The sequence below is a fragment of the Schistocerca serialis genome, chromosome 9 (genome assembly GCF_023864345.2).
Source record: "Schistocerca serialis cubense isolate TAMUIC-IGC-003099 chromosome 9, iqSchSeri2.2, whole genome shotgun sequence".
In the NCBI taxonomy this organism is placed as follows: domain Eukaryota; kingdom Metazoa; phylum Arthropoda; class Insecta; order Orthoptera; family Acrididae; genus Schistocerca; species Schistocerca serialis.
Genome location: NC_064646.1, coordinates 41,836,129 through 41,851,609, shown reverse-complemented (window position 1 = coordinate 41,851,609; position 15,481 = coordinate 41,836,129). Strand labels below are relative to the sequence as shown.

General features: G+C 38.4%; 1 protein-coding gene across 2 annotated transcripts in view; it reads left to right on the top strand.

Annotated features, from left to right (window-relative positions):
- The window catches only part of LOC126419131 (myrosinase 1-like), a 553,078-nt gene extending 538,702 nt beyond the window's left edge, over positions 1-14,376 (top strand). For both annotated transcript variants that reach the window (XM_050086237.1, XM_050086238.1), the window contains exons 11-12: positions 5,210-5,316; positions 13,407-14,376. In XM_050086237.1, the coding sequence (XP_049942194.1) occupies positions 5,210-5,316; positions 13,407-13,569 (270 nt within the window). In that variant the 3' untranslated portion in view covers positions 13,570-14,376. The remainder of the gene's footprint in view (positions 1-5,209; positions 5,317-13,406) is intronic.
- Positions 14,377-15,481: the final 1,105 nt, after the last annotated feature.

Sequence of the window (15,481 nt, the reverse complement as noted above, 5' to 3'; positions counted from 1 at the left end):
GTTGTGTATCAATGACCTTGCAGACAATATTAATAGTAAAACTGCCAGGCTTTTTGCCGATGATGCAGTTATCCATGATCATGTACTGCCTTAAAAAAGCTGGATAAATATTCAATCAGATCTTGAGAAGATTTCAAAGTGGCGCAAAGATTGGCAACTTGCTTCAAATGTTCAGAAATGGAAAATTGTGCACTTCAAAAATGAAAACAATAAAAATAAATATATTATCCTAAAACTATAATATCAATATGTCACTGTTGTAATCATCCATCTCATACAAATACCTGTGTGAAATGGCATGACTACATAGGCTCAGCTGTGGAAAAAGCAGGTGGTAGACTTCAATTTACTGGTACAATACTGGAGGAGTGCAGTCAGTCTACAAATCATGTGACCAGTTCTACAACATTGCTTTTGAGTGGGATCTCTACCAAATTGGATTAACAGGGGATACTGAATGTATACAGAGAACATGAATGGTCACAGGTTTGCTTGATCTGTGGGAGTGTATTGCAGAGGTACTGAAGGAAACGAATTGAAAGACTCTTCAAGATAGTCGTAAAGTATCCAAAAAACTTCTGTTAACAATGTTCAAGAACCAACTTTAAATGCTGACTCTGGAACTCACATATGGATCATGAGGATAAGATCAAAATATTAACTTCGCATGCAGAGGTATTCAAACAATCATTCTTCCCGTGCTTCATATGTGAATGGAACGGGAAGAAACCCTAATAACTTGTACAATGGGACATAATGTCTGCTATGCACCTAGGATGGTTAGCAGAGTATAGATGTAGATGCTTTTAGAATATTTTTGCTGTTGCACTGTGTGATTGTTTTTAGGAGCTGAAGGAGAACTTTCTCTTTATTTGGTTCTTTTTCATTTCAAACTCTAGCCCATTTAGGATGTAGTGCCCTATTTACTTTTTGTCGCAACAAATGTTTCTTCTGAAGGTTGTTCTTAAATGAACAAGCTTGCCCTCCAACTACTGTGGTTCACAGATTCTTCCAGCACAGTTCACTAACGTTTTGATCACTCCTCTTTTCTGCTTGGGGTGGTGATTGGAATTTTTGTGAAAGTGTATATCAGTGACTGTGCTTTATGTAGAGTATATGCCCTAAGGTTCCAAAAGGTTTTCCAATTGGCTGCACATATAACAAAAGTATCATTCTCATACCAAAACGAACAAGAGAGCTTCATCTTCATTGTCTGAAGGGCTGCTTCTTCAAATTTTTGTACAAAAAATTTCTCTACGACTACACATGGTCACACTGTCAGTTTGTTCATGATATTTGAACACTGAAAAGGACCTACACCTGCCACTTAGTACAGCAGAAGTATATAAAGTTCCCCTTTGTACACATCTCAAGAAAAACAAGTGCAGTTGTTTCCTGAGGAAGGCACATACAATCAGCAGTAGTAGACCATGTACTACGACTGGGAAACTACCAAATTTGTTTCTTCTCTGACACTGGTTTTAGCAAGCTGTAATTATTACTACACTGTTATACACAGAGAGGCCATAGACATTCAGAAAAAAAAATGATTTCAATAAGAAGAAGAAGAAAAAGAAGAAGAATTGAAATTAACAAGTTGTGGTCATTAGTACTAAATAAAACAAACAGCACCAGCTTTTCCCCACTACAAGCTCAACAGTATATAATGGTGTGACTCCCTGATCTTAGACACAATGTCGTGAGGTGACCATCATGTGCATATATATAAACAGTTCAGCTTTCCAAACTCGTCTGAGTCTATAACAGCTTTCTGAGTAGTTAAACCCTCTGATGAAGTCTTCAGTAATGGAAGATGAAATGTTAGGCAGAGAATTATGCCTTTTACTATGACCTTATGTCCATGTCAGGCTGTATGTGCATACAAAAATGATAAAGAAGATCAATAAAACAATACAATAAATGCAGTACATGAATCAAATACCATCAATAAATGCTTATTCAGTTTCACAAAAACTCTAAAGATTAAGGACTAGGAAAGAAGTAAGTGACCAGCAGATAACTAGGGGTGGCCCTTTCAAAAATACCTGGGACTACATTCTGATAAAAAACTAAATTGGTCAAACCATATCCTGGATCTGTGCTCTACAACTTATGCTTTATGCATTGTTTGCTCTTATAGGAATATAGCAACTATTAAATCGATTTATTGCAATTATTTTCATGCTATTGTGACATGTGGAATCATACTTTGGGGAATTTAGCCACTAGCTAGAAAAGTGCTTCATGCACAGAAAAAAACCATAAGAATAATTTGTGGAGTCCACTGTCAAGCCATATGCAGATATCTTTTTACAGAACTGGAAATCCTTGCACCCATTGCACAGTATATATTATCCATGTCTTGTTTCATAAGGGAACAAGTCCCTTTTTTAAACCTAATAATGTGTATCACAGTCATGATACCAGAATAAAAGAAGACATCCATTCTGAGCACCGAAACCTGAGTATAGTACAGAAGTTCATTCATTCAGTGGCTTGAAAGTGTCCAAGTGCAAATATTTTTATATTCAAACAATGGAAAGTCCAGGTTGGAATGTCAAAAATTGTGAAAAGGATAGATTGCTACTCACCGTACAGATAACACGATGACTTGCTGGCAGTTATAATGAAAAGACTGCTACACACTGAGCTTTTAGTCAAAGCCTTCTTTAGAAAATAAAGGAAAACACACAGGTACACAAGCAGACACCTTACATGCACAGGACCACTATCTCCAGCCAACCGGCAGTCTGGTCAGATGGCCACAGATAGTGGTCCGGTGTGTGTAAGGTGCCTGCTTTTGTGAATCTGTGTGTTTTCCTTTCTTTTCTAAAGAAGGCTTTGACTGAAAGCTCAGCGCGTAGCAGTCTTTTCATTATAACTGTCAGCAACTCATCATGTAATCTGTACGGTGAGTAGCAATCTATTCTTTCCACAATTTTTGATATTTCTATATTCAAACTAACATGTACTGAGGTTTGTAGTTGACCTTCAACAGCAGTGATGTTTTCATTAAAGAAGATGGTATAGAATTCAGAAAAGTGCCAGCGAAAAACTAACTTATAGAAAAAATTAAAACATTCAAGAAAATTTAATGGCTTGACCAAATCTGTGTTTAGGACCATTGCTTCCATGTATTCTTATTTTGTTTTACAAATTATATGACTGTGCCATCTTTGGAGATCTAGGATTCATATCCCTGTCCAACCATCCAGATTTAGATTTTCCATTGTTTCCCTAAACTGCTGGAGGCAAATTCTAAGATGGCTCCTTTTGTGATCTTACCAGACAAATCGGTGGATCACTCGATGTAATTATGCAAACATCCTGTGAGGTGCAGTGGGGTAAATATGCCAGTGCCAGGCCATGTGACAAAACATCTGTGCCAGATTCTAGGGCTAATGCGGACTGCCATGATCTCACCAATGTTTACAGCAAGCTGTTCAGTGCATCTGTTAACAATGACCCAAATGCCACATGGTTTTCTCCTGAACTGTAATTTGGACATTGTTGTTACCTACTAACAATGTTTGACTAGAGCATAGACTTGCCTATCTGCCTAATGCAGGGCTGTCTTTGCTATCCATTCAACTGGCCATTGTGTTTTCTGCGAACAAACTGATGGCATATCGGTGAACTGAGAGTGTGGATCATATCCAACTGTTTCATACAAACAGTGTTCCCAGCACTGGCGTGTGGGTTGTTTAACACATGCTCAGGGTACTGTACTGACCATGAGATGCCCACCTCTAGAAGTCTTTTGTTTTGTATATTCATAGATGTTGCTTTTTGTGATTTATTTGTTAATAAATTCTTCTCAATAAAATCTGTTTTGTTGAAGAAGCAGAGTTAAAACAGCTCCAGTGGAAAAGGACATGATCAGTTTTCTTTCCGATCCAGCATTGTACTCCACCTCTGTGGAGCTTATGAATAGTTGGACACTTAACCCTAACCCTCCTTTTCTTACACAAGTCTGCAATGTATGAATTTCTAAATACATTCTTGTCAACAGAATGGAAAGGGCTGTCAAAAAGGATCATATTAAGTTAATTTTTGTATTAAATCTGCTATTTACTAGGCATTTTTATTTCACTGCAGGAATAAAGAGAATTGTTGTTTCAGCATTGTTTGTCCATTATGGAGTTAGTTTCAGTTCAAAGTAATGGTCCTTTCTAATCTGTTATGGAATTATGGATGTTATTATTCCTTCTGAATTATGATTCATTACTTAAAAGAAATTGCATTAGGGATTTAGTGTATTGTGAAGTTATTGGAAAAGTCAGTTCCTTGGAGGCTTTAATAGAAAATATTGAAAGTAATACAAAATATAGTACGAGCAAAGCAAGCATCTCATGAGATAAAGTAAATTTAGAAAAAGAAAAAAAATGCAAATTCATCTTGAAAAATGTGCACAGCTGAATGCGAGTTTTTTTTTTTTTTTGTCTCCCTCCCCTTTCCCCCAGTGTGCCTACTGAAAGTCCATCAGTTGCTGAAGCTCTCACATTGATGCAGGGTCTATGGATCAGATATATATGTGACACTGGTACTGTCACTTGAAGCTAGAAATTGTAGTAAAATGATTGTGACATACTAATATAATTTCTTTGTGTATCTATTTTACTGGATCTCTGACAATTTCATGTGTTCATTGCTTAACTTCTTTAATCAAATGAAGCTTTATGGTTCCAGAGACCTTTTCAAGTCTGAAACATCTATGATGTACACATGCAGACTGAATCAATGAATGAAAATTTGTACTGGATGGCCTTGGTCCAAATTTTCATTTATCACTTCAGTCTGCATACATACTTAACTTCTTTACTTATGCTAGTATGTTGCCTTATGTGTAAGTTTATCTAGCAGTTGCTGTTCATGGTGTGCCATTCTGCCTGCTGAACATTAAACTAAGAAAATGTGAAATTCCGTGTCATTAATATTATACTATAATTTTAGATTATACTGTGTTTTAGTGTTATTTTGGACTTGGATAAACAAATAAACATCAATACATTCCCATTACCAGTATTGGAATTTTAATTTTTGTAAAGAAAACCTTGACTCTCTTGTATCCTAGTGATTCAGTCACTTTCTTGATCAGTGAATCACACATGAAATAATTAAAGAAATAAACTACTAAAATGTCTGTGGGTTTTCATATGGAACATATGATATGCATTTTGATTCCAATGCTACTCTTACGATTTTCCAGAGCTACTTACAAGAACTGCTGAAGGCTATTTATATAGATAAGTGCAATGTGTTTGGATATACAGCATGGAGTCTGGTAGACAATTTTGAATGGGCAAGAGGATATACGTGAGTATGAAAATTAACGTTATCATTCTTACTGACAGATATTAAGGGAATAAAAATAAAAGTTTTTTATGCAACTGTTTTGCTTCTGTCAAAATGCTGAAAGTATAATTGCTACAAAAAATAAATCTTTTGTACCCTGTTGCAAGATTGGAAATGCTTGAAGTATCTACATGATTGTTTCATACTTTTTATCACAATTTTTTTTATTGTATTTTATTGGTCTATAAATCAATTCCAGTGGAAGAGGTAAAGTATGATATACAGGGGCTGAACAAAAATATGGAAAGACCTCAATAAATGGATGCTTGAACATAAATGCAGTTGCTGGCCAAGCCTGCAGGCTGCCCTGTTGTGTTTGGCCATGAATGGCACCTTTGCAACATCCTCAACATGCAAGTGCCATATGTGGTCAAAGCAGTGTTAAGTGCAGTTTAACATGGGCAAATTGTTAGCACTTGTATGATGATTTCTTCTGCAAACAAGGTAGCTGATGTATGTGGTGTTTCAAGAGGCACTGTACCAAATATCTATGCAACATACAGGGAAAGAAGAAAAACCTCATCCACTAAATCACAACATGGACAAAGGTGTGTGTTGATTCTAATGTACATGATGGATAGTCACTGAAGAGGATTGTCATGAAAAATAACAATACAATAGCTGCAAAAGTCACTGACTGAACTGAATGTAGCATTCACGAACTCTATCATCATGAGAATAACATGAAAGGAGCTCCATAAGCAGCAAGTTGTAGGCTGACCTGGAATTCCAAAAGCACTTATTAGTGATGTAAACGCCCATAAAAAGAAATTGTGCTGTGAAAGCCATAAAATCTAGACTATTTAACAATGGAAGAATGTAATTTGATCAGGCGAGTCTTGTTTCACATTGCTTCCAAACTTCTGGCTAAGCTTATGTCCCAGTAGTGAAACATGCAGGAGTTTGGTGATGATTTGGGCAACCATACCATGGTATTCTATGGATGCTGTGATAAGTCTGCAAGGTTGCATTATATGACTGTTCTGGCTGGTCAGGTCCATCTCATGGTACAGTGTTTGTTCCCCAATGGGAATGCTGAGTTCCAAGATGACAGGGCCACTGTTCACACAGCTCACATCATTCAGGACTGGTTTTGAGGATGGAATGTCACATCTCCACTGCCCAACACAGTCACTAGATCTCAATCTTATGGAAGCTTTGTGGCCGTCTTTGGAGAGAGAGGAGTGTGATCTCTATCAACCACCATTGTTGTTACCTGAATACTGCCACTATTTTACCTGAACACTGCCACTATTTTGCAGGAATAATAATATAAGATTTTGTTGATAATCTTACAGGACATGTATTTATACATTCTGAGATTAAAAGAAGCTGTTTTGAATGCCAAAGGTTTTCCTACACTGTATTAGGCATGGTAATGTGTATTGTTTTGGATTTTCCTATATTTTTGTCCCCCCCGCCCCCCTCTCATAAGTGCAAGTCAACAGTGATACTGTGTATTATGAGAGATGATATGATGACAAAAGTGATATGGATTAATGTGTTGACGTGGCACATATGTTTAGGTGTAGACATAAATACTGAAAAAAATAAACACCACACTATGATGTATATAGAATTACCGAAACATCACATTAGATTCTGGGTATCTCTCATAAGAGCTATCTGATGCATTTTCTCTGTTGATTTAACAGACATTTGTTTCTGAAATATGGCGATAGTGATCCTGAATAAATACTGCTCATCAAATGTTGAATGAAAAATGTAGGTTTGTTTCTTGTTACAAACAAAAGGTTTTTAAAACTGCAGTTTAATGTTCCCATTCAGTAGAGTGGCCCCAAATTAATCTACTGAAATGGCACTCATCATATCTGTAAATGTTCATCCACCATGCCTTTCTGGATTGGCTTGCCCTTCTCACCTTTTTCATCAACCTGGCTGGTCTGTGTGTCTGCTACTGTCAACTGCAACACTACCCAGTCACTACTAGAGTACTCATTATTCTTTGTATTAAGATATATCAGTAAACTGAGTATCACACTGGATTACTTTATTCTTGTTACATTGAATGAGTGCAAATTATTTAATTCAGAAACACTAGGTTTGGACTGAGGGAAAAACACCATCTTCCATTGGCACTAGCTATCACATGAAGCAGGTGATAAGTTGTATTTATTTGAAGTGATGTGATCATCACAGTTCACAAATAAAATTTCAAACCTCTGCTAAAATACCAGAGACAGTGTGCCTGGTAATTCTTAACATTAATTACACAGCAAAACTTTGTGACAAGTTCAATAAAGTAATGTAACATATTAACAGCTTGGTGACAATCAATGAAAGTGAGACAGCATGCTACTAGAGGCTTCCCACTTGTGCATGTAAAGCTGGACATTGCACGGTGTAAGGTCAGCATGATTACAGCACTCGATTGGGCTTGTCCCACAATGTGAGGTAGTCTAAGGAATGCTCTTCTTCGACGAGTTGGCTGTATAATCTTTTGCTACATATTTATAAAGCCTTTTCCCTTTATCTACAGGTCTATTTTGTCTCAATTGTTACATTCCATCCTGGATTTTCCAGTTTGATCTATTTTGTTTCAGCACTGCATGTGTGGGTGCAAACCATTGAGGTCAAATTATTAATCATATGGCTCTGCAACTAACAGCATCTGCATATTCCAATGCTAACCCAACAGTATCATCAGTTATCATTACATTGGGCATAGGACTACTGTGGTTGGACAGTGATCAATCAAAAACATATGCATTACATTACTTGTTAAACCAGGTCAATGGCCATGCCAGCATATGTCCTCATCCAGGCAGTTGGCTGCTCAAAATATGCTTCATGCCATTGATGCAGATTGGAGGGGCAGTGTTATGCTGTGGTGGACATTCACCTGGGCTCCAGTGTCAAGTAGTCTGGAGCCCAAGGAGTGACGTGGGGGGAGTGGATGACACTGCTCTGAGGGCAGTGAAACTGTGGCTAGTGGTGTAACCTGTTCTGTTTGCAAGTGCTGAGGCTGTGGTTTTTTTCTTAGCAGCTGTGACCATGAGGGTTCTATCTGCCAACAACAAAGAAGATATTGTATCTGAGTTGACATCCTGTGGAAGCCTGTAACGGCCAGAGTATATTTCCAGAGGTGTCCTTTGGTAGCTCCATCATTCAACTTGCAGTCATTCCAAACTGAAAAGGTCATCAATGAGTCTAACAGAGACCTCTTCTGGTTCAAATTGCTGCATGTCTATTTGTACTATAACTACACTGTCATGCTGATCGATGTGAGTGATGCCGTCCATGTGGTTGATGCTACTTACTGTCGAGTTGGAGGTTTCCTTAAGGATCTGCTCAGGTTTCAGCCTATTGATGGTAACATTCATCAATTTCCATTTCAATAAGATGTCACACATGTCGCTGTCCCATTGAATCACTCTGTGCAGATCTGAGTACAGTGGTTGCAATGTCGGTCAAGCAGTACCACCTGTCAGCATTATGTAGTTGCAGTCCTTTAGGGCGTGATGGATGGAGATGTTATGTGAGCCATGTGTGGTCCACTGGTAGAGCAAGTGGTTCCCTGGAAATTAATTTTGCTAGAAATGCACAGAGGTCCTCTTTATACGCTGAACACATGCCTAAAATGCCCATGGTAGGGTTTCTGAACACCACTCTCCACGACACATGATGGCTGTTTGTATCATAAGGTGCCAGTGCTCCATTAGTCCATTACATTGAGAATGGTAAGCTGTGGTTCAGAAGTACTGAACACTGCACAGATGACTGAGTTCAGTAAAAAGTGGCAATTCAAATTGGGTGCTTTGATCAGTAGCAGTTGAGGCAGGATGACTAAAACTGGACATCCATAAACTGACAAATGCTTTTGGCATGGTTTCTGACGTGATGTCAGATATAGGTATAGCCTCGACCCACTGAGTTACCCTACCAACTGCAGAAAGGATATGACAAAAACCACCTGAGTTTGGGGAGAGATCCGATGAACCCAAGATGGATGTGCTGAAAGCAGCCCTTAGGAACTGACTAACAGCCATGTTGTTACGCATTCCATCCTATTTTAGACTATTGGCAGACAGCACATGATTACATCCAAATTTGACAATCTATTTTTGTCATTTGGGCACACAGAGCAGTCTGTGACAATTTTCACTGTTGGATGATTCTCTGGATGTGATAGCCTGTGTAGTTTACCGAAGATGAGTCTCCACATGCCAAGAGATACCAGTAGTGAAAGATGATTCTGTAAAGCATCATAAAGCACCTCTCTTGAGGAGAAATGAACAGGCTGGCATTCTACTTACAAACCGACAGTGGTGTTGGGTAAGAGTTCACATAATTGTGTCCTGTAGTTGTGCTTCTGCTAATTTATCATAGCCAGTAATTACTGAGAGCACATTGATCCTAGAGAGCTAATCAGTGACCTGAAGATGTCAGACACCTGCTGTGAACTGTGGAATATACAGGGTGTTTCAAAAATGACCGGTATATTTGAAATGGCAATAAAAACTAAACGAGCAGCGATAGAAATACACCGTTTGTTGCAATATGCTTGGGACAACAGTACATTTTCAGGCAGACAAACTTTCGAAATTACAGTAGTTACAGTTTTCAACAACAGATGGCGCTGCAAGTGATGTGAAAGATATAGACGACAACGCAGTCTGTGGGTGCGCCATTCTGTACGTTGTCTTTCTGCTGTAAGCGTGTGCTGTTCACAACGTGCAAGTGTGCTGTGGACAACATGGTTTATTCCTTAGAACAGAGGATTTTTCTGGTGTTGGAATTCCACCGCCTAGAACACAGTGTTGTTGCAACAAGACGAAGTTTTCAACGGAGGTTTAATATAACCAATGGACCGAAAAGCGATACAATAAAGGATCTCTTTGAAAAATTTCAACGGACTGGGAACGTGATGGATGAACGTGCTGGAAAGGTAGGGCGACCGCGTACGGCAACCACAGAGGGCAACGCGCAGCTAGTGCAGCAGGTAATCCAACAGTGGCCTCGGGTTTCCGTTCGCCGTGTTGCAGCTGCGGTCCAAATGACGCCAACGTCCACGTATCGTCTCATGCGCCAGAGATTACACCTCTATCCATACGAAATTCAAACGTGGCAACCCCTCAGCGCCACTACCATTGCTGCACAAGAGACATTCGCTAACGATATAGTGCACGGGATTGATGACGGCGATATGCATGTGGGCAGCATTTGGTTTACTGATGAAGCTTATTTTTACCTGGACGGCTTCGTCAATAAACAGAACTGGCACATATGGGGAACCGAAAAGCCCCATGTTGCAGTCCCATCGTCCCTGCATCCTCAAAAAATACTGGTCTGGGCCGCCATTTCTTCCAAAGGAATCATTGGCCCATTTTTCAGATCCGAAATGATTACTGCATCACACTATCTGGACATTCCTCATGAATTTGTGGCGGTACAAACTGCCTTAGACGACACTGCGAACACCTCGTGGTTTATGCAAGATGGTGCCCGGCCACATCGCACGGCCGACGTCTTTAATTTCCTGAATGAATATTTCGATGATCGTGTGATTGCTTTGGGCTATCCGAAACATACAGGAGGCGGCGTGGATTGGCCTCCCTATTCGCCAGACATGAACCCCTGTGACTTCTTTCTGTGGGGACACTTGAAAGACCAGGTGTACCGCCAGAATCCAGAAACAATTGAACAGCTGAAGCAGTACATCTCATCTGCATGTGAAGCCATTCCGCCAGACACGTTGTCAAAGGTTTCGGGTAATTTCATTCAGAGACTACGCCATATTATTGCTACGCATGGTGGATATGTGGAAAATATCGTACTATAGAGTTTCTCAGACCACAGCGCCATCTGTTGTTGACAATTGTAACTACTGTAATTTCGAAAGTTTGTCTGCCTGAAAATGTACTGTTGTCCCAAGCATATTGCAACAAACGGTGTATTTCTATCGCTGCTCGTTTAGTTTGTATTGCCGTTTCAAATATACCGGTCATTTTTGAAACACCCTGTAAATTAATTGACAAAAATGTGGTGGGCAATAGTCTTTTGTTGGATTGTGAATGGAATCTGCTAAAGGCCAATGAACTGTGTAGAGTTTAAAGTGCCATACTGCTACATACACCACCCGCAATACCCTGTCAGAAGTTGGTTGCTTGTGCTGGAAGTCAGTTAACCTTTTGGAAATGAAGCTAGTGGTTGTTATGTTACATCTACTAAGTGTTGGAGAACCACTTCAGTTGTGGAATCAACTGCATTAACAGATTTGCATTGGGGAGTGGGTGGGCCAGCACCTTAGCTTGAGGAAGGCACTCTTTAATTGTCCAAATGTCTGTTGCACATGTGGAGCCCACTGAATGTCAATTTTGCCTGTAATTTGTTTGCCTGCTAACATATTCATCACTGGTGCCTGAATGTCAGCTGTGTGAAGTAGATGTTTGCAATAAAAATTTATCATGCCAAGGAGTTGGTGTCATTCTTGAAAGTTATGTGACCAGGGTAGTTGACTAATGAGCTCACTTCATTGTATTGTAGGCCATATACCATCACTGGTAACTGAATGCCCATGGAAGGTAACTACTGACTTTCACAATTGACATTTTTCATCATTGCCTGTGATGCCAGGTGTATGTAAGGCATTGATGACCAGTTTGAGATGTTCCTCATGTTAATGTTGGGAAGTAGAGGAGCCTAAAATATCCTCTAAGAAGACATAGCAAAAGGGAAACTGGAAAAGAACATTATTTATGAACATTTGCTGAGTCTGCGTTATTTTTGAATCTGCATGGCATGCAAAGAAATTCACAAAGTCCAAAAGGGATGGTAATAGCCACCTCTAGTGTATCCGCATGGTTTTTGGGGATCTGAAAATAAGTGTTTTTGGAATGCTGAACATGGAGGCACCTGCTAAATTATGAGTGAAGTCCTGAATATTCGGAATTCAAAAACTGCCCGTGTTAGTGCGGGTGTTGAGATCCCAATAGTCACCTCATATTGTATGTCTGCCATCCTTCTTCACAAATAAGGGAGAGAGTGTCACAGATAAGATTAGTGAACTGGGCTAGCGATTATTAAAACAAGACTATTTTTCATTTTTGAAATTTCATACACCAACTTTCTCCTGCAAATATGAATATATTTTGTTGACTCCTGCCTACATAGGGAGAAATGATCATTGTAATAAAATAAGAGGAATCAGAGTTGACATGGTAAAATTTACGTGCTATTCAAGAGTGGAATGACTGAGAAATGATATGAAAATGGTTCTGTGAACTCTCCCTCTGCCAAGTACATAATTCTGAATTGCAGAGTGGTCACATGGACATAAATATCAAACAAATTTCTCTCTCTCTCTCTCTCTCTCTCTCTCTCTCTCTCTCTCTCTCTCTCTCTCTTCAATAAAATGAAAATGAATATGGCAATAGACTGATTTGGGACTGCTCTGTCAGATGGGAACATAAAATCTCTCTTCAAAAATAATTTTGTTTGTAATGGTTTCTGCTGATGCTGCATGTACATGAAAAATGCAATGAGCAGGATTTTTTTGGGCTGACTCTAGCTACAAGATGCAAAAAAGAAATTGCCAATATCTGCCGAAAGGAAAGAGAACATGCACCTGGTAACATTTAGGAAGGACACCCTGTAAAGATGCACATACAAATATCTGTGCATTAGTAATTGAAAAGATGATTAGACTTCACCTTATCCTTTCTCCATGAGGTGACAGTACCCAACAAGTTGTAGATGACAGCAAATGAAAAATTTCAATTTGCCATTATGAGTTAACTCACAGAAAATAGAAATTTGTGTTTGAAACATATCTAATTTTTAAACAAGACTTCCACAAAGATTCATAAAGTAGTGTGCTTAATATGTAGTTACAGATTATGTTAAGATAGTAAGCTGTTTCAGTAATGTGGACATGGTATTACAAAAATCGAACATGAATTAACAAGTCATGGTTCTTTATTGAAAAACATACCACCAAGTTGTTTTTTACTCACAGTACACATTTTGTGATAGTAAAGAATTTTGTGTTACTTAAAAAGTTACTACATATGTTTTTGCATATGTTTCAGGGAAAAATTTGGAATTTACCAAGTCAACTTCACAGATCCCAATCGTGCAAGGATTCCAAAAGATTCTGCTCGCGCCTTACGCAAAATCATCAAACATCGAGCACTTGTACCCAATTTATTACAAGGAGAAATGCCTGAGCCAAGAGTAGTACTTGTCACATGATCACGTGGAACAATGTACAGCATTAATATTAGTATAACAGCACAATAATTGTAAAGTGATACAGAACAAGTTCCTTGCTCATCAGTATAGTAGGGATTGCTTCAGTATAGTATGGATTGCTTCAGTATAGTATGGATTACTTCAGTATATTATGGATTGCTTCAATATAAAAATCTATTGTGACTTAGTAATGTACCACACCAGGGAAGAATTCTAGGATTAAGAAAATCACAGAGCAACTTGATCATGTTTGCTATTGATAAAATTTATCACTGTAAAAAAAAGAAAATGTTTTGATGTAATGCATTTGTTATGCTTATAGTAAGTATAAATGTAATAGGAATGGCACAACTAAATCACTTGAAAAGTGAGCTCGTATGTGATATAGAATATAAATCAAGAGATTTTGCTGTTAATGGTTCTGAAAGAATCTGAATCATACTTTGTAAATATTTATTTTGTGTTTAGTTGTAAGTGACTCACATCAAAACAAGTGAGGCCTTCTGGTCTTCATGTGCCACTATTAAAAAGACAGCCAGCAGCTGTATGAATTTTTTTGTTCATACTATTTCAACAATACCGCTAACCGTTTCTAGCTTTCAACAATACCGCTAACCGTTTCTATTTAATAGTCCAGTATATATACTGTTATGGAGCTTACAAACAGGTACAACAACATGTGAAATGCTCAAATTTTCTAAATTACAAGCATATTTTTGTACTGATGTATGTAATATTACATGTGTCTTTGTAACTATTCCAGTACCCTTTTATTCTGAAGTACATTATATGTATATTTATTTTAAATTCAACTTTATTCATTTTACACATGATACATTCCCATTAAATATTTTGAAGTTTTTTAATGAGAGAAGTTCAGGTACCTACTTGCATCAGAAGGGGACTCCATTAACTGCATTTTAAGTAATGAGATTTTCACTCTGCAGCGGAGTGTGCGCTGATATGAAACTTCCTGGCAGATTAAAACTGTGTGCCGGACCAAGACTCGAAGTTTTAACTATACGTATGTCTCGTATCAAAGGCTGTTACAGCATACATCGAAATTATTTTGCTTGACATCATCTCTCAACAGCAGACAGACTTTCAGTGAAGGAAAAAAGATGGTTAGGAAAACCTTTAACTGGACACAGTAAATAGAAAAGAATGACAGCACAGATAGGATAAGGCTGAGGGGCAATAATTGGCTGCATTCATTTGAAAGGAAGCAATTCCCTAGTTATCTTAACGAAGAGATGGAAACCGGAAAGAACCTAGATCTGGGTCGCTGGATAGGTAGTTGAACCCTTTGTATCTGAACTTGAGTCTAGTATGTTAACTATTATGCCATCATGTCGGATACACCCAAAATAGAACCCGTAAGTTTAGAGATATAAAATTCATTCTTTGGGAGTAAAGAACTCGAAGGAAAAAAGTGCAACTGAGACCCATTGGTGAGGTGAGCAAGAAGAGCACAAAATTGTGATCACTGCATAGCACTGATTTATTTTATTAACTGGTCTTTGGCTTACAAGGCCATCCTCAGACTTTAAGTTGGGAGCCAAAAACCAGTTAATAAAGTCTTTGCTGGACTACTGCAGTGGTACTCTCTGACTAGCTGAGGAATAGTGGCACCTAACACAGTTGTAAGGGAAATGAAAAAAAGGAGTTAGGATGAGATGAAAATAAGAGAAATGAAATAAGCTTTTAGACAAAAGAGAGGAAGAGAAAAAATAAAAAATAAGGCCTGTTAAATATAGCTTGCTTAGGTCAACGGAAAGGATTGTGGAGAGGGAGATGTTTGCTAGGGGCAGGTTAGGGAAACAAGTGTATCTGTCTCTCTATCTGTGACATATTATTTTTTCCATGCCTGTGACTTAGACACTTCATTGAGTAACTTTCGCTAATGCTTGGG